General features: G+C 43.1%; 3 protein-coding genes across 26 annotated transcripts in view; 1 reads left to right on the top strand and 2 right to left on the bottom strand.

Moving 5' to 3' along the window:
* CYP20A1 (cytochrome P450 family 20 subfamily A member 1) overlaps positions 1-22,776 on the bottom strand; it is a 41,575-nt gene extending 18,799 nt beyond the window's left edge. For 3 of the 8 annotated variants that reach the window (XR_012674134.1, XR_012674135.1, XM_075153423.1), the window contains exons 1-6: positions 9,397-9,485; positions 8,626-8,675; positions 8,372-8,538; positions 3,247-3,392; positions 2,403-2,570; positions 1,642-1,720 (exon numbers count right to left, since the gene is read on the bottom strand). Coding sequence is in view for 1 of the 8 variants with exons in the window: in XM_075153423.1 (XP_075009524.1) it covers positions 1,642-1,720; positions 2,403-2,570; positions 3,247-3,392; positions 8,372-8,538; positions 8,626-8,675; positions 9,397-9,468 (682 nt within the window). In the remaining 7 variants the exon portion in view is untranslated. Of the gene's footprint in view, positions 1-382; positions 466-1,641; positions 1,721-2,402; positions 2,571-3,246; positions 3,393-8,371; positions 8,539-8,625; positions 8,676-8,788; positions 9,211-9,396; positions 9,486-10,557; positions 10,675-15,615; positions 15,703-22,695 lie in introns of those variants that run through there. The other 5 variants (XR_012674138.1, XR_012674136.1, XR_012674137.1 and 2 more) reach the window with 5 other exon arrangements.
* Positions 9,428-20,022, top strand: LOC142083658 (alpha-aspartyl dipeptidase-like). The gene is given in 10 exon segments (XM_075153424.1): positions 9,428-9,493; positions 9,496-9,598; positions 9,601-9,706; positions 9,796-9,884; positions 11,113-11,187; positions 11,759-11,838; positions 13,236-13,409; positions 14,903-14,962; positions 15,770-15,852; positions 16,380-20,022. Coding segments are annotated over 10 exon segments (915 nt in total). The 3' UTR covers positions 16,459-20,022.
* Positions 16,874-23,678, bottom strand: part of NBEAL1 (neurobeachin like 1) — a 94,822-nt gene continuing 88,017 nt past the window's right edge. For 16 of the 17 annotated variants that reach the window (XR_012674133.1, XR_012674132.1, XR_012674131.1 and 13 more), the window contains one exon: positions 16,874-23,480. Coding sequence is in view for 13 of the 17 variants with exons in the window: in XM_075153406.1 (XP_075009507.1) it covers positions 23,379-23,480 (102 nt within the window). In the remaining 4 variants the exon portion in view is untranslated. The remainder of the gene's footprint in view (positions 23,481-23,678) is intronic. The other variant, XR_012674130.1, reaches the window with a different exon arrangement.

The raw sequence follows: 23,678 nt of genomic DNA, 5'->3' as shown, positions 1-23,678 counted from the left end.
GAAGCAAAAAGAAATGTTTATTTTAAAACCTGGTCATCCTGAGTGCTGCAGAGAAGCAAATCCATCTCCCCAAGCAGATTTTCAGACCAGCTGTCCCTGCTGGGCTCACTTACAGAAGCAGCCTCTGTTACACATTACTGTCAATTTTGAAGGCGGTATCTCCAATTTAATTGAAAATGTGGGAACCAAATAAGACACGTTGCCTATAAAAAGCCACCCTTACAGGTATAACCAAGACATGTACCCTATGAGCTGAAATCACGTAAGGAGAAGTCAGATAACAGTTAGTGTTGAACCATCAGTGAATATGTTTAATCAGCCCCCATAAAAAAACATTTGAGCCAGATAACACTAGTTGCATAGCCTGTAGAGTTATAATTACTGAAGGGTTACAGCACCTCCAGCCACTGATGGTCTCCCTTTTGCTAGGGGTCTACAGGCATGGTGCAAGAGGATGGCTCTGTGCTAAAGAGTCTGCATGGACAGAGAGAGGAAGGTGGGGAAAACATGGGAGGTTTTGGCACTAAGAGTCCACACATCTGAAGATATTTGGGTGCCTAACTCCTGGCTGTTGTGGAAACTGCGGGGAGTTAGTGACCTAGATGCCTGATTTAAATGACCTACTCAAGACTATCCAAGAAACATGGAGCAGAAGTTGGATCTGAAACTCGATTTACCAAGGCCCAATTCAGCCCCTTTGTCTTAGAACTACCCTTCCTCCCTCCTCTCCGCACAGGAAGGCCAGCAACACTACCTCACTACCTGGAGTGTGTGAAATTGTGTCCTAATGCATCATCCTACTACAACTCAGGAAGAGTCCTAACAAGTGCCCATGAGAGAAGCCCATTTTAAAGGGCAGTAGTTGTCCTCAGGTTCTGAAACCCACAGAACCAGCAAAATAGAGAAGGAAACACTGGGTTTGGGGGATTTACAAGCAAATCCTTAGTTCTAGATACAAGCTACTTTTGTTTAACATCTTATCAATCAATACTGAAAGGCTTTAACTACTAACAACAAAACAGACAGGACAACCGAAAAATAAAATAACTTACTGTGAAATATATGAGAAATAGAAGCGCTGCCATAACAGACCTGAAAATCATGTTACCTTGTAATAGCACATCAGAGGCTATCATGTGGAAGGTATCCATCAAAGCAGCACCTCTGTACTTGTGTCTTCTAGCCTGTGAGTGAGTGTCTGGCAGTGCATTCACCAAATGGTGCATCACAAGAATGAACATACAGGCCAAACCAAGAGGCTCCATCTGTCTCCACCTAGCACAGTTGCTGCCTCCAAGAGAGGACAAAAGTGGACACAAAAGGGAACAGAACAGGAAGGAAGCAAGCACACGATACTTCCCAGGATCTTCTATCAGCCTCCAGACTGGACAGACCCTGGAACTAGACCTGGAACTAGAATTCTAGTCCTACAAACTTCTTGCGCAATGGCAGGCTTGTCACTCAACTCCAAAACAATGACCTTATGTGAAAGTAAGGAGGACACATCTGGCAGCTTATGGCACGATGATCAACTCTGCAGAAAAGCCAAGACAGCTGCGCAAATTAAGTGCTTCCATACACTAGCTAACTCTAAGTATTAATCAGAGTGGGAGGAAAACCGTGATTGTGGGAGGAACCTACCATCTTCGTAGAGCTTCTTTCTAGTCATGTTTTTGTCAAGGGACCCATCCAAGAAACCTTTCCCAATCTCCAACCAGATCTGAAAGAAGGACAGAGAGAAGAGCACCATCACTCACCACAGACAGAGACTGCTGGAACTCTTCTATTTTTTCCCTATTCACAAAAATGAAAACACCAAATAAAATGAAAACTTCCTGTGAATTCGGAACTGGTCTCTTCTTTAGGACACCATGTCCCATTCCAGATATTACGTCTATGACAGCTGAAATTGAGTTGAAATGAAACAACTGTAATTACAACCATAGAAGAAAAGACATGGGAATCTTGAATGGGGGATGGAACTGCTTCTTTCCCACCCTATCATCAGCAGATTTAACATCCCCAGACCTCCTCAGATTTTACTTTCTCCACAATGTCATGAAGCCTTCAGAAGATCTTTGAAAAGGAGAAGTTTCACTGGCATTCCCAGTAGAGTTTAACTGACTTAGGTACCAAACACCTCTCAACTGCCATTAGATCTGAGTTCCCAATCCCCACAGATCCTTTAGAAACACCTTAGACTAATGACAGCAGGATCAGCAGTAGGATCTTTCTGATAGTTTCAGCATGGGACAATTGAGGCAGAGCCCTCAAGCTCTTAACATTAGCTTAATGTTAAAGTCTCAGCAGTAGCTTGTACTAAACTGTACACAGACACAAGCTGTGTGCTGTTGGCGTGGAAAAATATAATAGGAGATTTCCTGGCTCTTTGTGACACTTACTGCATCATGGTGCCTGCGGAATCGGATGACTTCCCGGTCATCTTCAAAGCTGCTGCCCATAGCTGTCTGCGTGACACACTTCATGGCAAAGCCCAGCATGTGCTGGCAGAGTGGCACGTGTTGTGCCTCAGGGAGGGAGAGCCATTTGGCTAGCAACTCTTCTGACAGCTTGAGAGGGAAGGAACCATTAGTTGGCAGTAATATCAGCAGCCTATTTACCAAACATACCCTGGAGACATTCCCACCCAGTTCCTAAGGCAGACCACACTTTCGTGGCTATGGCATGAAGCTACACTCTTTCCAGGGTTTCCTTCCATTGTTAACTTAAACAATAAGATTTTAGCCTCAAATATTCTGCCTCTTCCCAAGGTCTTCCTCCAACAAGGCAGCCCCGTCCTCCTCTCTTGTTCCCTCTGTCACAAAAGAAACCTTAAAACCTTTAATACTAGTAGCTCCAGACTGGGAAAACAGATCATATTCTGGCTACTGGGCTGAGTCAACAGAACAGTTCTTCACCTGTTTGTGGTCCCAATAGCTGGTTCCTCGCTCCTCCCTCCTGTCCTGGGAAATAAATCTAGAATCCAGATGCTCCAGTATCTTTAACTGCATCTGGTATGTTGGCATAAAAAGTCACCAAGCTCAGCCCTTCCCTCTAACCCACTGGAGCTAAGAGAAACCAAATATTCACACTGTGCTTGAATGGGCAGAGGCTGTTCACTGACGCAGATGCTTGTAGTTCCAGCGCTAATTTGAATGCCGCTCCTTTATCCTAGCGATCATTCTCACTAAACTTTCCCCTGTGAGCCACACAGGGCTTCTCTGCTGTACAAAGGCAGTTACGCACCTTCTGGATGAGAGCAAAGTTACTTTGCAAGGACTTGGTCACACCATTTTCATACAGTTTTCTCCTCATGTGGCTCTCTCCTGTATCCCCATTCAGGCTGGACTGGTACCTCAAGAGGGACTTCAGCATCGTCTCAAAGGGATCCACTGAAAGCAAATAAAGGAAACACCATTCTAAAGTCAGGCAGTCACACCACTCTGGGATGATGAAAACAGCGATCTCTTCAATCGGGTGCTGCTACTTCTGGGCAGTGAGCAAGGCATGGCTCCTTCCCCCAGGAACAGTCTCTGGGGTGTCAAGCTTCTCTTGCAGTGTGGGCTGAGACCTCATGAGGTCTCTTCTCTGTGGCAGGGTACCATCCTGTGATCAGCTCCCCCTGCAGAGGTAGCCTGCTGACTCTACCAAGTAACTGGAAGCTTGTTCCCAGTTTGCCAGTTCCCAGCTGGTTGTGCCACTGACTTGGTGACAACAGTGAGCATGGCATGCTCCTTCCTCTTCTCCTCCAGCCTGATCTGCGGCCCCTCTAGCACATTTCCCCTTGACACCTGGTGTGCCCTCCTGTCCTGACCATGGCTATGCACTCAAGACATATCAGCTCGCACGACAGACTTAGCCAGAGGTTGCTCTCTGCACTCCTTACCTTGCTTCACAGTCCCAGCAAACCTCATCTGACACACTACTGCTCCTGCATGATTTCTCTGGCATGCACCGAGTTCCCTGCTGATGAGGTCTTCCCAAACTAACACCTACCCCTCTCAGTCAGAGAAGCTCTTACAGAAAACAGTACCCCACTAAGCTACAGAATGCTTTCTACTTTTAATCGCCTTACTTTCCACTGGCGACAGTGTACAAACTAGACAAAACCACATATCCTCCATCTTCCATATCCATGGCTCACTTCAGTTAGATTTTTAACTCTGAATTTCACGAGCAGGGGTCTCTACTTAATAAATTTGCTAAAGTATATTAGGTGTCAATGCAAAACTGTGCAATAAAGCATGGCATATGGTTTTCCCTTTCTGTAAACTTTTCTGTGGGTCTTGCAGAACTGGCAGAATCTTTAAGGAACTGTTTGGAAGCAGCAATCAGGGGGTTTTCAAGAGAGATATTTTCACTGTTTATCTCAGTCTGTTATTTCTCCCAGATGAGAGTGAAACATCTGATGCATCAGAAGACATCAAGGCTGGGCTAGACACATATGACTCTCCCAAGTATGGATGTATCTAGGATTCCCAGCAGAGATCAGGGTCTCATTATGCTACTGGACAAACATACAAGAAGAGACAATTCCCACCTGCGGAGGACTTACTACCTAATGACACAAAAGCAGCTAATGAGGCCAGAGGCATGAATACGGTAAACTTTCCTAAATGCTCTTCTTTCACATCATTTCCCTTCCAATGTTTTTAAGCTCTGCATCTCACCCTCTTTCTCACTTTGAATGACAAGGAGTATGTGCATGTGTCTTTTGGCACAGCAGATGGTACCTGCGGCTCTCCATGTGGAGCCGGCTGTTATGTGACTCTAGCTGCTGCTGACAATTCCTCCTCCAAGGTACTTTGCCATGGAGTGGCTGCTGCTATTCATGCCACGATTCCCTGCTGACTGGCAGAGCGAGGTAGCCAGAAAGACACACGGCTGGTGGTAAAGCCCACACAGCAAATCTGGCAAGCAGAGGCATTTGGAGAGGCCAAAGGATGCTTAGCACCATCACCTGCAGAAACTGCAAAGTTCTCCTGGTGCATATGAAAGAAAACTGCTGGATCAGCCACGGGCTCCATTTTTTTCTCCCCTGTCCCTAGTGCAAACTGGCACTCCCATGCCACTGATACACTCACTGCTGTGAACTCAGGACCGCAGTGCCCAGGCTGCCCTTTGCTGAGGGCTGACCCTGCCTCACAGTATTTGGGAAATGGCTATTTCTCCACAGCTACGGGAGGCTAGTGACTCCACAAGGCACAAACTGCCTCTCAGAGACAGAGCTCTGTCCTGCCAGCACTTCCATGGACTTCTTCCTTTGTCTTTGTCTTGAAAACATCTCTAGGGTTACATTTTCAGTCCTCTTAGTGAATCATATAAAAATTTCGACTGTTCCTTCCACTTACAAGGAAATCTTCTCCCTCATCGCAAGAACCTCAGAGTGCTGCCCTGGACACCATTGTAAGTAAATACGGAGAAAAGATCTAACTCTGGATAGTCAAGACAGATGCCAAGTAGAAATGAATATCAGAGATGGAAAGGACCTCTGAAGCTGCACAGTACAAATGCACACAGAACAGCAAGGAAGCTGTCCTGCTCAAACAGGCCAGGACCCATAGCTCCAGCATTCAATGTGCTTCAGGTTCATTGTCCCAACCCAAAAGGCGACATCAACTCACAGGAGTTTTCCAAGTGGGTCTCTGAACCCACTGCTCCTGGCAATCCTGAACTAGTCCACCCTCTTCACAGGCCTGGATGGCTTCTCCAGAACCTCTCATGGGAATTAGCAGTATCAGCAGCAAAGTTTTACTTCCTTTGAATTCTCCTTGCAAATTAATCTCAACCAAGCTTTAAGAGGCCATGAAAACGTATCAACTTCAAACACTGCTTTAAGCATGAGGAAAAACAGTTTCCTGGCACTGGGAACCCATCAATAACTATGAATGCAATTAGTCCAACTTCAAGGCTCTCATGAGAGATGCACTACCAGCACCTCTCTCTCTCTTTCTCTCTCCAAGAAGTTTGGCCTTACCTGTGACACACACATGAGACGAGAGGAATCTTTCTATGCTACTTGGAGCCAAACCCTACACCTCAAACTTGGAAATCAACAAGCAGGCATCTATGAAGAGCAGCTCTGGCCTCAGGTACCCCAGCAGACTGAGGAAGAGTCACATGGCAAGGGTCTTCAGGTCGGGCTGGAGAGTCAGGACTTGGATATAACCCAGTCCACAGTGGGCTGTCTCCTGCCCCACAGCACTGTGCGCACAGAAGAGATACAGGCAAGGCCAGGTCTCCAACAAAACTGCAAGCTGCCCAGAGCCAGTTGGTGGCTGAGAGCTACTACAACATCTGTTCCCCCTCACCAGGAAATGAGGTGTTTTGCTACAGCCACTCAGCTACTATGTGTTGTTTATACCTCAAAGCTCCAGGAAAAACAATCAGTATGATTCCTCACCTCTAATAAAGTTTGAGCACTTCTGACAAGCATCAGTGCTAAAAGGAAAGCACTGATACAACTAACATGGCTGCTTTTTCAGGTCTGAGTTCAGTACAGATCATGAGAACCCTCCTTCTTAAGCCCGCTGCTGCTGCCTTTACGAGGACCCCCCCATAAGCTCTTCCTTCTGCTGGGCTGAACACACTTCCCCTGGCTCCTCCTGCACAACAGGCTCCCCACTCCTCTGAGAGCACTGGCAGCCTTTCTTAGCACTTGCTTTATTCAAAATCATGCCCGAATACAGAGGCCAGAGCCGTACACAGGATTCCAGGTCTGGCTCATGTTTATCTTCTGCAATAGCCTAGATGCTTTCCTCTCTCTGCAGAAAACACACCCTTTTCTTTTTTTCCATGGCCATGTCATCCTGCAGGCAATTAATACAGCCTGCTCCTGCTCCTCCCCTTTCTGTTCTGCTACCCCAGCCCTCAGGGGTACCCATCTCCTTGCTCCGACACTCTGCTTCATTGTGTTGACAAGGGGTCCCAGTGTGACGCCATCAGGGCAGGCTGCTAACATAAGTGGGAGTATTTTACCTCCCCAACCCAGGATTTCTCTTTCCCAACACAATCCAGCCTTGCTCCCTCTTTCACTTCTCATATCGCATTACCTCCAGCTTCAGTGATGACCCAAGCAGTGTCCAAGAAAATGTTCAACTGAAACCCTGACAGAAACACAGTTCTCACTTTCCTTGTCTAGAAGTCTAATTATCAAAGAAGTATGGCGTGCATTTCCTATTTATCCCCATCCTTAAAAAATATGTTTAGCCCTTGGCATAGCAGGATGCCAAACTAGTCTGTAACTGCCTGGGTCACATTTCCTGCATTGAAGTTCCAGGCACTGTATTTGTTTTTCTCCAGTATTTGGGTACTCCCAAATTCAGTACATTTCTGAGAATTTGCCTGCTCAGGGGCCTGTCACCACTTATCTGAGCTTTGAGAAAGTGACTGTCTGCTCAATTTCCCCCAAACACACTTGAGCGCATTCAGATCTTTCAGGGTGGGTTTCCACCTTCTGAGTGCCATTGCTATCGACTGTGTCTTGCTGATCTTTGTTAACTCCCACTCCTTTCACAGATCATCACCAATTTTTTTGAGTCTGTCATGCAACTGTACAAGAAGCTTACCCATCATGACCCCAGCCTAAAGTGATGCTGAGATATCTGCCTGTGCCTAAAGACAGCCTACAGCATCAGGTCAGAAGTGTGCAACCAGCACCTCATTCAACCTTCTAAAATGAAAACTTGAAAAACAAAAGGTTAAACCCAAAGATCTACTTAAGTAGAGTTAACTTATTGTCTGTGATCACCTTAGGAAGCAAAACACCCACCTAAGAGACTTACACCATAAATTAAAATATCCTCCGAGGACTAAGAGGGTCAACTCAGCTACCAGCACCGCTGACCACTTCCAAGTCTGGAAGATCACTAGAGGTTTTCAGCCTAAAATACTACATGCCAAAGAAAAACAAAATAACTTCTTCAAATAATACTTCAAAAACCTCCACACTGAACCACAAAAGGGAGCTATCACAAACCAGCACAGTTCTTTTCAGACATAACAAACTTCCCCCTCTCAAATTGTATTTCAAGCTGCTTTTAAAATGTATGTCAAGTTGCTACAGGATCTTTGCCTTGCTCTTTCAAGTGACTAATAAGCATGATGCTTTCCATAAACATTTGCCTGTAGGGAGAGGTAAAAGACACAAGCATACTAATTTCTTGATGGTCACTGGACAGCAGCAACTCTTAGTCACTGATATTCAAGTCCAATAAGCAGGACCAAAGACATACCTGAACCACCATGTCAGCTGCAAACTAAGTCTCATTTTCTTTCTACTTAGAATGAAACTCCAGCTTCCTTTGACACAGGATGCCCAGCAAGGCCAGAAAGAACAAATGGACTCAAAGACAAAGCAAAGGACACTTACACAATCGGTTGGGGTTAATATGTTGTTTCAGGAGATCAATTGAGCCAAGGCTAACAACAAGACGCCTTCCAAACCAGAAAGAGACCAGTGGGCCATATTTCTCATGAAGGTTCACCAGGAACTCATGCAAACTGCTGCTAGCAATGATATCTGGCAGGTTGCCATCCCTGAGGAAGACAAAGAGGATATTTGGTCAGGAACAGCACCCACTGGCAGGGCTGAACTTGATTGATGTGAAGATGGAAAGCACTTACTTTTCATCAGTTGGAGCCAGCCCAGGGATACCTGATGCTTGCCTAGATGCCTAGAGAGTAAAAGGAAATGTGTCAACCTCCTTGAACGTAGATTTTACACAAGCCCCACAGCTTTCCAGCAGGAGAGCTGGATTTTGCACATCAATACTGCTGCACTACTTACAAACATTAAACAAAAGCTGGATAAGCCACATCTTCAGGCCTCAAACCTGCTAAGGCTTATGAAGCTGATCAACTCTAAATGTGTGCCCGGTCCCAGGGGCTAAACCAGGATTATTCATCTGGTTAGATGAAAGATCCCTGTGTAAAGACTTAAAGGGTCAGGTTTGCAATGTAGACCTTACACCCAGATTTTGCCCTGGAGATCTGCACACGTGCAAAACTGCAAGGTGAGCAGATAAAGCCTTTCTAAGAGGGATTCACCGGGCACGTAAAACACGAGATGTGCCAAAGCGTGCGGGCAGGGCTGCCCCGCTGGCTCGGGAGGGCCGGCCGGCCGGGAACGCCCTGCGCAAGAAGCGCTGCCGCAGGCGTCAGCCACGTCCGCGGCAGGACGCGGGCCCCGGGGCACCCGCGTGGGGCAGCGCCGGGGCGGGCCCGAAACCCCGCCCAAGCCCAGGGGACGTGGGAAGGGGCCGGGGCAGCCCGGGGCGCGGTGGCGGCTCGGCCCCGCGGCCGCTGGCTCCCTGCCCGCCTGCACCGGGGGCCGTGCCGTGCCGCTCCGCGTCACGCCGCGCCGTGCGCGCCCCACCCCGCCCCCGGCGGCATTACCGGGTAGAGGTAGAGCACGGCGCCCACCAGGATGAGCAGGAAAGTGACGGCAAAGATGGCGAAGTCCAGCATGGCCGGGCCGGGCCGGGCCGGGGCAGAGGGAGCGGCGGCAGCTCGGCCCCACCCCGCGGCCCGCCGGCGGGGCAGGAAGGGGCGGGCCCGGCCGGGGCGGGCTGCGCGCACCGGCCGCGGGCACAGCACGGGGCGGCATGGGGGGCCCGCGGCGCCTGCTGCTGGTCTCCAACTCCACCCTGCACGGAGGGGGGTACCTGGGCCACTGCCAGCAGCACATCAAGAGCTTCCTCGGGGAGTAAGCGCTGCGCAGGGGCTGCGGGAGCCTGCCCCGGGCCGCCCCCCGCCTCCGCGGATCTAAGCGCTCTTTCCCCTCTCTTTTCCCAGGAAAGTGAAGCGGGTGCTGTTCGTTCCCTACGCCCTGCACGACCGGGATGCCTACGCTCGGACCGCCCGGAAGAAGTTCGAAAGCTTGGGTAAGGCTGGCCCGCCCCGGGCGCCGACTCCCCGGGGTGGCTGCTGCGGAAACGTCGCCTGTGCCGAGGGGCAGCCGTGCCGCAGGGGCTGGCCTTGTCGGCAGCACCTGGGCGGGCACTCGCGAACTGCTGCTATAAGAGGGGATGAGGCGGTGAACGCCTCTGGGCAAGCAACTCTGCAACAGTCTGTTTTACTGGGGTCCGAATGGGGGTAGTGCTGCAGGCGGCGGTGGAGAGGGGTTTGGCTAGCTCTGCTGCACGGTCAGCAATGGGAGCGAGAGCAGCAGGGAGCTGTTTGCTAACTTCTACCTAAAAGTAGGTGCTTTAGAGGCCTCCGGAAGAAATCTTGTTGCAAACACTTCTAACCACTTCAGGGAGGAAGTTTTTGGTCCTGAACACTAAGTGGCATCTTTTTATCCTCCTTAATCTCATGGGGGAACATTTCTGCCCATACATTTTAAACCTCTGCTCAAGCCATGCTACTACTAGTGTTAAGTGAAGACCATTACTATAACGCACTTCAACCAGCCAGATATTTCTATGATGAACAGCAACTGAGCTTTGCTTCAAGCAAAGATCTTTCCAGAGCAGCCTACAGCAACACCTCCACCTAGTATCTATCACTGTTCAGGATAACTTTGGACCTGTTACTGTAGTAATAATCAGTACTCACTTCCCTGGGCAGCAGACTTTGCTCCTTGTCTTGCAGAAAGATTGCTGCTATCAAATGTCCATGTTCTTCTGACTCTCCTGGCACTTCCTGTACTCAGTGAACCCCAGCAAGGCAAATCTGTCAAAGCCAGACATTTTAACCATTACAAAAAAAATACTCAGATCAGATATTTGCACTAGTAATGCTAGACCAAGGATGGCACATCCTGTTCAGACTCATAGCCAAGCTGAAGACTGACAGCTTTTTCCTTCACTTATTTTCTAGTTAGCTGGTAATGCTCAGCAGGACTTTGTTCCTCAGCCTGCACCTGCTGCGTGAAATGCTTTGCTCTTAGACAGGTATATGCATAAAACAAGTATTTCCTTAGTACGGCTGGATGCAGAAGCTCTGCACCAATGTGGGACATATACTCTGGTTTATGTTGTAGAGTTCTCTGAAATTTCCCTGGTTGTCTGGCGAGACATTTGGCTCAGGGTCGGGGGCCAGGGAGGGATTGAACATGCCACATTCTTCGGCCAAACTGAAGTGGCAAAGGTAAATAATTTTTCATTTAAGGTTATGGACTGGACAGCATTCATGAATCTTGTGATCCAGTGGAAGCTGTAAGGAAATCTGAAGCAATATTTATCGGTAAGTTTTACTTCATGCTCCCTGATGAGGGTTTATATAGGGCACTGGATGAGTCCTGCTCAGAGCTGGCACTGTAGAGACAACGATGAAAAAGTTGGGCCTAGCAATTATTAGAAACTACAGAAAACAGTACTCTAACTGGGAACAGTAAGACCCTAAATTTAGTGGTGGGGAGGGAGATAGGAGAGATTTATTAATGGAACTTCATCTCCAGTAAGTTTCAAATTATTCATTTGAACAGTACTTCAGCATTAAAAACTTGATCATCAGAACTGTATCATCACTATATCAAGTCGAAAAAGATTCAGGGCTACCATGCTCAAACTGAGCGTAGTCCTAATACCACACTCCTGGGAATTGGAGCCAGCGTCAGTGTTACAAGGAGGACTCAGGGCATGAGCCCATGGCCTCCCCAATGACCATTCTTCTGAAGCTTCTGGTTTTCTGCTGCTCAAAGCAGGATACTACCCTGAATAGAGGATAGAAATCATTGAGCCTGCCAATTTTGTAAAGGCTTCAATTAAAACTGGTGGTGAAAGCATGTTAAATAAGCTGGACTCTCTTTCTGCAGGAGGTGGGAACACATTCCGTCTCCTGAAAGCTCTCTATGACAACAGTCTGATACAGGAGATCAGGAAAAGAGTTCTTGAGGTAAAAACTACAGGACTCAGGCCAAGTCTGAATGGCAGGATCTCATGCATAAGCTTTTGTTCAGACAAATCCAAGTTGATTCTACATCTTTGTTTTTAATACACTTCAGGTATTGAGCCATTTCATGCAACCTGGTGAACTGAAATCCGTAGTCACTGAAGCCTGAAAAGACAGCAATCTGTCTTTCTAGGGCAGTTTCCCAGATGTGGGACTCAAGACCTTGAGATGTACAATGCTGCGAAGTACCTTAGGAGTAAGCCCCTCAACTTAAAATATCAATGAAGAGCAGTGCAGGATTTAATCTATGTCGAGAAATGCCGTTTTTCAGATTGAGATGTCCACTTTGTATCTTGTTAATAGATACAGATGTGTTCAAGTTGCAGGTTGTCTGCTAATAAACCGACAATAGAGTTGGACCCATACATGCCTTTTAGACAATGACCTGTTGACGTTGAAAATGGTGTAATTACCTTGGGTACCTCCTTGACCTGGAATTGAGCGGTATGAGTGCTATTGAGCTCTTCTGCTCAGCAGCCCCATTCTGGCTGGTGAATCTTGTAAGGCAGAGCAAAGATATGCATCCATGGAGGAGAACAGAAGCAAAGTGTTCCCCTAGCAATGTGGAACTGCAACTTCTTGTGGACTTCAGGCAGATTTATGCAAGCACGGTATGTTTGAAAAGGCCAGCTGCCAAGAAGAAAGGTTAGCTAGGCTGTCTTAATATACAGAAATTCAATGCCTGTTGTGGGCAGAAAAGCCAGAAAATGTTCGAGTCCCAGTGAAGTCTAGATAGCTATTTGGTTATATTTGCACTAGTTCTCTCAAGGTACCTTATTTTTACAAGTGGTTCAGCATTATCCATATACTTGCATGTTTGTGTGGAATCCTTCCATGTACACATAGTACATAGTACTATGTATAATAGTAGTAATACCTAAACTGGCGCTAAACTGGCTGGTCACAGTACTGGTAAGCTGATGCTGTGGCAACATTGTACTCAGCTTCAGATAGTCTGCTCTCTTCAGAAAATAGTTAAAAGCTAGTTCAGATATTTCCTGTAACTGCAATGTAGAGAATTCTCTCTTGTCTTAATAGCGAAGTCTAATATATGCACTGACAGCCTTACCAGTTCCCTCTTGTGATGGGGTCACAGAGTTGTGAGTACAGGACATTTAACAGCTAGTCCTCTGACAACCATGATATAACCATACAAACTATTTTCCACCTCAAAACCTGAATTCCTGTTGTTCTGCTTTTCCCCTGTGAAGTTAGCAGTGAGATGAGCTAGAAGGACTAAGTCTGATCTGATTGCTGAGTCTCTGAGATTGATAGAATATGCTATAAAATGCAGTTCCTAGTTGTGATACTGCATACTAATCATTGCTTTTGTCTTTCAGGATGGGATTCCTTACATGGGATCCAGCGCAGGAACTAACGTTGCTACGATCAGCATCAATACTACCAATGACATGCCAATTGTTTATCCACCTTCCCTGCAGGCCCTAGGTTTAGTTCCTTTTAATATTAACCCCCACTACCTGGACCCAGATGTTAAAAGCACTCACATGGGTGTAAGTAAAGCCTGCCAGAGCTAACACAGTAACCAGGATGCAGAGGTGTAATGATAGTGTATATTTGTGAGGCCTTACAAAGCTATAGAATGTCTAACAGCTGCTCCCTAGAGCAGTTGGAAATGCCAGTGAGACAGTAACATTTTACTCCCTCCTAAAGCTTTTCTTTGAGTGGGAAGAGGAGTTGGCAACAGTATTACCGGGGCGGAACAAAGTATTTTTCACAAACAGAAGCTGTGCAATATCTGAAATACTGTTGCTTCATACCTGGCATGGAATTGGGGGCTGGGGGGGGGGAAGAGAGAGAGAAACTTGAAATGTTAGGATGCAATGCACTGTGTTTCTGGAAAGTCCTGCCATAGTCTGTCTTGTCTGCTGCTTGAGAAGACCTAACTTAAACATATGTTAAGAGGTTTAAATACCTAAAGGTCTGAAGGAACCATCAAACAGGGAGATCTTGAGATTGCATGCAAACTTGTTCTGTAAGAACATACCTAGGCGCTAGTGTCCCTGCAGAGAGCATACCCTGTAATGTCCAGTACTGAGCAAACACATGTACTAGTATAGCTGAAAGAAAAACACTTTAACCATCAAGCACAAAGATTGACATCTCCACTGTATGGAGGAGCTGATTCTTGAATAGCCTGTCAGGAGCTAATTCCTCAGGGAACAGTTTCTGTGGTGCATCTTTTAACAGCCCAAATACTTTCCTCCTTGTAATCAAAATTTCTTCATGTTACAGGAAGTATCAAGAATTAGGGGACACTGAAGAGATGGAGGATCAGGGTGTGCTTCTAGAATTTAGATGAAGTTGTAGGTACTCATTTAATCAGCTTGTCGCTAGATAAGCAGGCAGTCTTTTCTCCATAAATAACTTGCTATTTCTCTGAGAGGAGGCTGGAAGCTCTGTGCTGTACCAGGTCCCTGCTGTGTTCCTGTGTTTCCTTACCAACAAATCCTTCTGGTTTGATTTCTTTAACTACTGTTCATCAGTTCAGCAACAAACTCCCAGGAAACACGGCAGAGCTGTTCACAGAAGGAAATTCAGTGTAACACCTACACTTGAGGACAAACAAGCAGATATTTAATCAGTGGAAATCCATGGTTCACTACCGTCTTTCATGAATCTCAGGCAATTGCTTCCACCATCTTCCTCAGTGCTCTTGTTCCGAGGGTGAGCACATAGAATTAGCATTTAAAAAAAAAAAGATGGATGAATTAAGTGGAAGTAAGTTTTAAGGCTTTTCAGGGTTGGGATTGTGTGAGTTCAGTTTGATCAATCTACAGCAATTGCTGCTAGTGAAGGGTAAAATACCTATTTATTAAAGTCAATCTTCCCACTTCCTTCAATACATAGTCTAATGAAAGCGTTCTGCTTCAGGGGAAGTACCTGCTTTGTTTAATGTTATGAAATTGCTTGGTGTCCTGCTACTTGGATAGCTCCAAGTCCTACCTTACTGCCTGGACAACTAAATCTCCACTTGTTATTGCAGGAGACAAGAGAGGAAAGAATTCGTCAATATCATGAAGAACCAAATACCCCTCCAGTTCTGGTGAGTAGTAGTTACCAGTCAGGAAGCTCATGGCTGTAGCATGGTAAACATTTTAAATGCATTCTTGCTAGCTTTCAGTGTGAGTTACCATGCCTGACAAGCCTTTCAGAATTGTGGCATGGAAGGCTAGTTATATTCTTGCTAAGAGCTTCAACCTTGGATTTTGCTCACTTGCAGAAAATGGGTTAGAACAAATGAAATTCATTCTGCCTATTAGATGTTTGGAGTCCTGTTGCCAAATACTGTATTTTAGGCAGCTCTAATCTTTCCAGTCACTGGCCACCAGTCGTGTATATGTTGGGGGTGGTGTGCATGCAGATGGTAAGATACCTCCCCTTAATCTTTTTGCAAATATTCTTAACTTTACATTTTGTTTTAATCTCTGTAGGTTTCTGAATTTGCTCATTCAGTAGTATGTTTGTAATTACAGTATGTCTGTCTGGGGAAGTGGGACCTCTGGGTTTCCTGTCCCTGTGCTTGTGCTTGGAGTATAAAGTAAAAGCCAACTGGCTGTTGCTTGGCCTAAACTGGATCTAAGAACGGTGGCAGTGGACGTAATTGTGGAATAAACAGATTTTCCTTTTCTCCTTAATGGTTTCTCCTTCTGTAAAAGGGAAAAATAAAATAAACAAGAAAACCAGCTTCTAACTCACCTAATTTTGTCTTGGCATCTTTTTTAGAAATAGGTGGGTGAGTAAGTCTTGTTTGTAGTCATGGCGAGCTGCACTAAGACTGGCCTGCTTGTGACAAGCCTTCTAGCCTTTCAAATAGCTTGAAAATAATGTTAAATGTTTCCACCTACATTAGGGCTTGCGGGAAGGTGCGATGCTGCTAGTGGAAGGAGACAAAGCCACCTTGCAAGGAGTGACAGGAGCACGTCTCTTTTTGAGGTAAATGCTTCATTTGAATTTGAATGGACATCCTCCTTAAGATAGAAAGGAAGAGAGACTTCTGTTAGACTCCTGGCACATGTTGCCTGTCGCCCACGTCAGAAGTTACTTAATCCCTTGCTTCCATTTCTCCTTGGGGAAAACATGAGCAGGCAGTATGACGGCACTCTAAAGGATATCTAACTTACCCAGTAAGTGCTATGGCGTTACATCCATTGATGCTTTTGTTTCCGAACTACAGTTACGGTTCACAGGAAAAGCCCCAGTAGTCAGCTCTGCTATTGAAGGCCAGGGGAATGCCAGTTTGGCCCTAATGCGTTGAACTCTAGAACAAGGGAACTCATGTCTTTAGTCATATGAACATTACTAAGAAATTTAATATGTATGTCCCATGATGCAGGCAAGGAAGGGAGTCAAAACTCTGCTTGTTATGAATAAGGATGCCTTGTTCTATACCTAGTAACAGATGGAAGCACAGCAGTCCTAGCTCCTGTTACAGCTCACAGCATGGTTTGTCTTGTTTACAGGGGTAAGACACCAACTGAACATGAGCCTGGAACAGATTTCAGTTTCCTCCTGATTGACAGTAATCTCCAGAATCTATAGCATATTCTGCAGCAGAAGTCACTATCTGGGAAGACAATGAGGAGGAAGGAAAGAGATGCTTCTAGTCCCGGGGTGGGTGGAGAACCTTAGCTTTATAAATAAAGATAAATATGCATTAATGGGCTCTTTTCCCCACCCTAATTCATGTCTCAGACATCTCTCCTTCCCAGCAAAAAAACTATTTTTATTGCAATACTTAAGTAATCATAGCTATTGTTAGTCTGAAAGGGTCTGTACATTCATGTATCCACTTTGATTCCTTCCCCACCAAAAAAAAAGTTACTTTAACACAATTAAGACAGGACACTGAGTCAGCTGTTCCTGCTGCCTAGCTTTACTTGATAAATGAAAGAACTGTTCATTTAGTGTACTCCCAGACACAGTTTCATTTTTGCACTAGTAATAAAGGGAGAAGTTATGCATTCAATTACTTTTATTTGCTTCAGACTCATGTTAAATATATACAATGCTAATTATGTACAAAAGTGTGCACGTTAAAAATTGTCAGGTTACAAACTTGCAAATCCTAGAAAAGTGCAAAATTTTAAAACATCTTCCACCATGCTGTACAGAAAAAAAATCCGTCATTAGCCAATATACACACTCTTAAAACATACTGATCAAAACGAACTAAGACATACAGTATACTCTTAAAGCACCCAGAAGGGAAAAAGATATTGCACAGAAGACTGACAGCAAGTTCATTACAGTGCCTGAAGGCTCATTTTTGAAAGTAGATATTCTAACACTCCTCAGACCTAACATTTAACTCTTAAAAAAGGCATTTTTTGGCATTTAAAAATCCATTTGTAATCACATAATTGCACAATCTGTAAGAATTATCAGAAGATATGGTTAACTGTTGCTGTATGGCCTTTGTTTCCACTCCCTCATTAGCTTTAGTAAAAATTCATCAAGCAAACCAAGTAGCATCACAGCTTCCATCGAAATACTGACCAAAGGGAGGTAAGTCTTACAAGCAGAATTTCTCCGATCTTGTATTAGCTGCTCAATCCCTGAAGGGTTGAATCAGAACACGTATCGCAAGTTTTCCTTGAATTTTTTTTTCCCCTCATGGCTTTCTTTAAGCAACAGCTACATATGACTAAAGCAGTACTGTCAGGTGCAAGACTAAGTTTATTTTTAAAAGTTACTTCAAGGCAAAAAATATGGCCCCCTCAAGAGGAAAATACTGACTAGATAGGAAGCTAAATAAACAAGTGGCCTCTAAGTTCAGTTAGATCTATGATATATATGGCTGGATGTTTTATATTTCAATTTCAAAACACCTTAGCAGCTTTAAACCATAATCTATACTGACAATCATGCTTCTGGGACAGAAGACATGTTATGAAATTGTGTCTGTGCTAAGTATAATCACAGACCTAAGCTCTGGAAGTATTTGCCAAATTTCCCAAGTCCAGCAGACAAAATAGAAAGAACACACAGCTGGAAGAATTCTCTCCTGAAGAAAAGAAGTGAAACACCTATTTTATCTGGGCCATTTGGGTAAATGGTAACTAAAAGAAAGACACACCAGTTTTCTTCCACAGATGCACAGCGAAAAGGTGAATTAAAACCGAACAAAGGGTACCTTCGATTAAACACTACAAGCAGTTCCTCACGTATGGGGTGTTCAAGACTGCAGTAAGATGAATAGCGCTTGACTCAAACTGTGCCGAGCATGCTATGCTGCCACTCAGAGGCATTTCTGCATTCAGGCATCTGATGACTGTAATAGTGAAGAAGGGGACAATAGTATTTTACCTTTTTTTTTTTTTAACTGCAGTAGCTGTTCAGAAAACCCTTGCTTCCTTTAAAACTATGTGCTAACAAGGGCACTTAGTAATAATAAGGAGAATTCAGTTCCTTGGGATCTTCCAAACACTTGAGTCTAACATTGGTATACAACGAACCCACATGCATATGACTGCACAAAAACTATTACTCTCCCCAAAAGGAGACTACTAACAAGTATGTTTACAGCTGAAACCGACATAGCTTTTAAACAAAAAGCATGAAAAGCCCATTCTAGAAAGCACTGAAGGACGTGCTTGAATTTCCACCCAATTAAATATAACCCTATGCAGTGCTTCCATCTAACAATATTTATTAGATCAGGCCTTAGGTTCACATTAGGATATGCATTTATATGTGCTTTTTTTTTTTAATTCTTTGAAAGGAAAAAAAAATATTCACAGCATCTAGCCTCAGCATCTCACCTATCCAGCAATGTGCCTTTAATACTGGAAGAGAGGAGTGCCTTCAGGTGACAATACAGAGCAAGTGTCTACACAGACTCTCAATGCAGGAGTGGAAGGAGGCTGATACCTCCTCTATTCCCCTCCCTAGCTCCCTACCATACCATAATCTGTGTATAGATACACATTTTCAACTAAATACACATACACAGTAAAAGCTTTGTGAAGCATTTGGTTGCTGTACATGTATTTTCTAGTAATTTTGTAAATTGAGATTGGGAAAGACTTGCAGAGGAAACAGGGAGGAGGGAGACATGGTCTAGGGAAGTGAGGTATACAGCTCCCATTGACTAAGGCAAGAGTTAAAAGACCTACCTAATTATTATGCATTACAAATAAAAACAAATTTATCATTCCTGCAGGACTATCTTAAAGCAGACTGATGTAGCACTGTTACCAGTCCCATACAGAATTTTTACAGTGCAGAAACTTAGTTCTTTGCACTTCATTTAAAGGACACAGAAATACAACTTTAAAGAGGATCCTTATAAAGCAGCCAATTGACTAGACTATTTAAAGTCTGTAAAGACTTTGATAACCCTGCTTTGTGATAATATTCATGATCTAAGGTATACCAAGGGGAAAAAAGCTTGTTTATATCAATGTTGCAGGTTAGCAAAACAATTGTAATTTGGGGGGGGGGTGTGTTGTGTTACTGGTTTGGGGTTTTTTCCCCCCCCTTTTTTTTTTTTTTTAAAATCGAAAAAGGCTTCCTAAAACCTACTTTCCACAATGTGTATTAACCATCAGGAGAAGTGCAGTTAGTTTAAGATTGGAATTATTACTTTGTGCTGGTGTTGGTAAGGTACATGGATAATAGAAGATGTGGTTTCTAGATATTCTATGACCGAGTATTAGATAACAAGTATATTGATATAGAATAATTTGCGTAAGTCAGATGCTAGCTTGAACAGCAAACATTTCACTTTCTGAATGCTCGTATAGTACAAAAACTGCACAGATTAGATGAGATTCTTCACTATAGATAAAAAGACAACTAAAAATACTATCAAGAATTAGAAGTAAATCGATAAAAGAGAAATTTAACAACATTTTACTTTAAAGAAGAGATGTCTTCTAAATATCATCCTTTGGTATGCAAGTTCAAAACTGTGCTAGGGAGAAGTTACTCAATACTGCTAACTATTTGATCTCATTTATATACAGGTATGAAAAGAGAGTCAGTTTTCCGTTTCTTTTAGATATATATATATTTACACTCCTACTTATTTACTCAGCTTCAAAGGTAAGCATATCTTAAACTTTATTGATAAATATTATTAGGGTTGTTCCAAAAATTAAATGTAAGAAGATACCACCAAGAAGATCTTGACAAATGTAGTGTTATGAAACAACTGTCGCTTAAGGCTTGTTTATTCTGAATTCCTAATCAGAATTCCCTCATCTCACAGCCTTACTTTTTACACTTAAATAAATCTTAGTTCAAAAACAAAGGAGAAACTTATTTTACCAATAGTATGTGAAAAACAAAATGTGATCCTAAGCTTTATTGACTTGAGGAAATCAAAGAATTATGAAAGTCAGTTCACTAATTCACAGTGCACTCCATAACAGACTGCAATTCAACCAACCTAAACAGCTGATCAGAAAAATTATTTTCTACTTTTAAAAAGACTTATACAAATAAGTTAAAACCAAAAGAAACAACATACCAGCTAATGCTCACACTTACCACCTATATCTTTTATTTAAAGCTGGTTTTAGATATAGGCAAAGTGCAGTCCTTCAAACCTATGGGGGTCTTTCCAGAGGGCCTCTGGCAAGAACGCTAAGTGTGAGACAGTGTACATCTCCCATCCTCAAGGACCAGACGAAAGATCAAAAGGCAATGGGACATTGCCATTCTGCGTAGAGCATGAAGCAGCTCAGAGCTCACCTGTCCCCCTCTTCTTTCTGCTGCTGCTGCTGCTTTGTGCAGAGCACAAACTAGCCTCAAGTTTGAGAGCCCAAGAACTGTCCACATTTAAACCTGTCCCAGACATCTGTGAAGATCACCTAATGCTTGTGATACACTGAAATGATGGTATTCAAATGTCAAAGCTCTTCACCATAAACTCTTTCATCCCCAATTATTGCAACTACGTTATATTTTACTTAAACTGACACAGTGTATTCAGTATTCTTTAATATTAAACTACTAAAAACATTAATTCATCTGTTGTATACACATACCTAACCCACAGTAGGACGTTTTCAAACCCTTATGCGAACCCCTCTGTGCAAGTGACAAAAAGTAAACTATGCTCCACCAAACACTACAAAGACCTATCTCCTCAATTTTTCCACTTGATTCTGCTAGCCCGAAACATCATAATTTCCTGCCCCCTTCCCCTGCAAGTAAACACAACCTCATATGCATACTTATAAAAACCATCAACTCAATGCCCCAGATGAGCTCTTTTTTCAACTTCCCATAACACAGAAAAATCTCACATTCTGAGCTGAAGTTCTTCTAAACTACTCTCAAAAGAGCTCCCCTAAAATCCTTTCTTCATGAAATCATAATGGACAAACATACTTCACATTCTCATATACACACTTAATACTTCCAGAGTATCCTTAGTATTCTTACTGGATAGGTAATTGATTAAAAATAGTATTTTTCACTTCTCTATAGCCTATTTGAAAATATGGGATGTGTTTTTCTTTTACATACACGGAATCTGAAAAAAACCACACCGGTCCACTTTTGGAAATTTAATGCTCCCTTGGCAAGTGACTCAGGGAAATAATTCTTATTTTCTCCTAACTTTCCAGACGATCCAGTCTGTCACAGTGATTAGCTAGAATATTGCAACTATGCATAGACCCACTTGTTCACTAGTCTGATTTATTATTTCATTTACAAAAGTTAAGAAAAAGCAATGCAAATTTCTTTACACAGCACACTAATCAGTCATTAAGTGGGATTTTTTTTTCCCAGTAAAGAAATCGAGGAGAAGAAAACAGTTTTAATAAGACTAACAGAACTGGTAAAGATTATCCTTTTGCAGGGTAAGGAGGTATTACTATTTCTACAAAGTTAATAAATATTGTGCTAAAAGTTAATGAAATGAGATTATACATTATGGAGTTCCTCAGGTAGTTCAACAGCTCCCCAGCCACAGGGAATATCTGATAACATTTATAGAAGATACAACACACATTCATTTCCGTAAATAAATAAAAATAACAAGAAAAGTGATGGTAGAGGGAAGAAAGGGGTAGCCAAAAGGGAACATACTAGCTAACAATCACTTATAGCTCTGCCTTACATCTATACTTCCCCTACTCCATGGTATCTTCTCCTTTTAATAGACATACATACATGTATATACATATATATACACAAACATACACACATATATACACATGCACACATACCTTCACACATTGATCCAAAAATTCGTATTTTTCCCTCAGCACCAGGCTTTTCCAACAGTATGGGGTTTATCATTTAAATCATTAACACAAAAATGTCAGAACGATAGGAAAACACACACCTTTCTATCATCATCATGTATCACTAAACCAAAAAAATTCAGTAATGGCTTCTCCAAAATATAGCATACAATCCATAACTGTTTTGTTGGATGTAGCGCACATAAGGATCTGATATTTTCTTTTCCCAGGTCTTAAACACATCTTTAAAATGGATACATTATCTGTTTCCCTGCTTGTTTTTACAGAAAAAAAATACGGCTAACAACTGGTTTGGTGAACACCAAGCCAAGAAACAAACAGATGCTATTTAATTAAATTGTGCTGCAATGTTGTTTAAATGATTTTGCAGTGGAAATTCATCTTTTGTTTGTAGGAGTTGCCTTACTAATGAAGCAGATTGATCTTTGACCAATATAGATACTGATGCTTCCTCTGTATTTCTTCAAGATATTAAATATATTATGGGATTTCTTGGTGTATGTCTTAGTCTACTTAACAATATAAATAATTTTCAGCAGCAAGTATTTCCTACCTCCTTCAGCTCTTTCACCACCTTCTACTCCTTTGAAGTTATTCATGTCTGTACTTTAAACAATTTCTGATAATCAAGTAGTGCAACACAGATGTTCCTTGCAGAACAGCCTAAAATTGGAACTACACAAAAGAAGACAGCATAGCCATTTACAGGAACAAATTGCAATAAATTGTTCATTGGGCCAAAAAACATATTGAAAAGGTCTTAACTGTCAGCTATCCCAATTTTGAATCCGACCACTGCAACTGCCAGAATTTTAATTTACTGCTGGGGAATTATAATGCTATCAAAGCAAAGCCAAATATCTTCTTTGCGATCAAGGAGCATCTGGCCATATTCAGCTTTAAATCATGCTACTTATCTTAAATTCAATTAGCAAGCTTGGGTTTGGAGGTTTGGGGTTTTTGGGGTTTTAATTTTTTTTTCTGTCCTTTTTCTCTGAAACACAGTTTTAGCAGCTATTTAGAGAGGGATTCTGCTGTGACCAAGTCAACATAGTTAAGGAAAAATATGCAAGCAAGCTAACTTGCATGAGTACATATGCTTATTACTATACCTCTACCATAGGTTCTTCTTCAACAGACTTAAGAATCGAGCCCCTTAAAGTTGAGATATACATTTAAAGTGACCAAAAGATTAAACATGTTTCTGGAATCCATGAGAGAAGGTAGAAGCAGCAATCACTTGGAATCTTGAGTGTTATATTCAGTCTCTCCTGATGAAATCTGGCTGAGCCGTTTGCTTGATCCCCACAGCTTTCGGGAAAGCTGACCTGAGCGCATCTGTTTAAAAGTAATTCAGAGAAACAAAAGGAGGGGGAAGGGATAAGGTGGATAAATTAAAAAGGAATTCAGACACTGATTCTGGTGAAATGCAGACAGTACAATGTACCGCATAAACAAAATTACACCAACAAAAATCATTTGAAAACAAACCAAAAGTTACACTTAAGGATGATTCTTGGGACTGACAAAAAACAA

Source organism: Calonectris borealis, chromosome 6, assembly GCF_964195595.1.
Source record: "Calonectris borealis chromosome 6, bCalBor7.hap1.2, whole genome shotgun sequence".
In the NCBI taxonomy this organism is placed as follows: domain Eukaryota; kingdom Metazoa; phylum Chordata; class Aves; order Procellariiformes; family Procellariidae; genus Calonectris; species Calonectris borealis.
The sequence above is the reverse complement of the archived record's forward strand: the minus strand, read 5'-3'. Positions and strand labels throughout refer to the sequence as shown.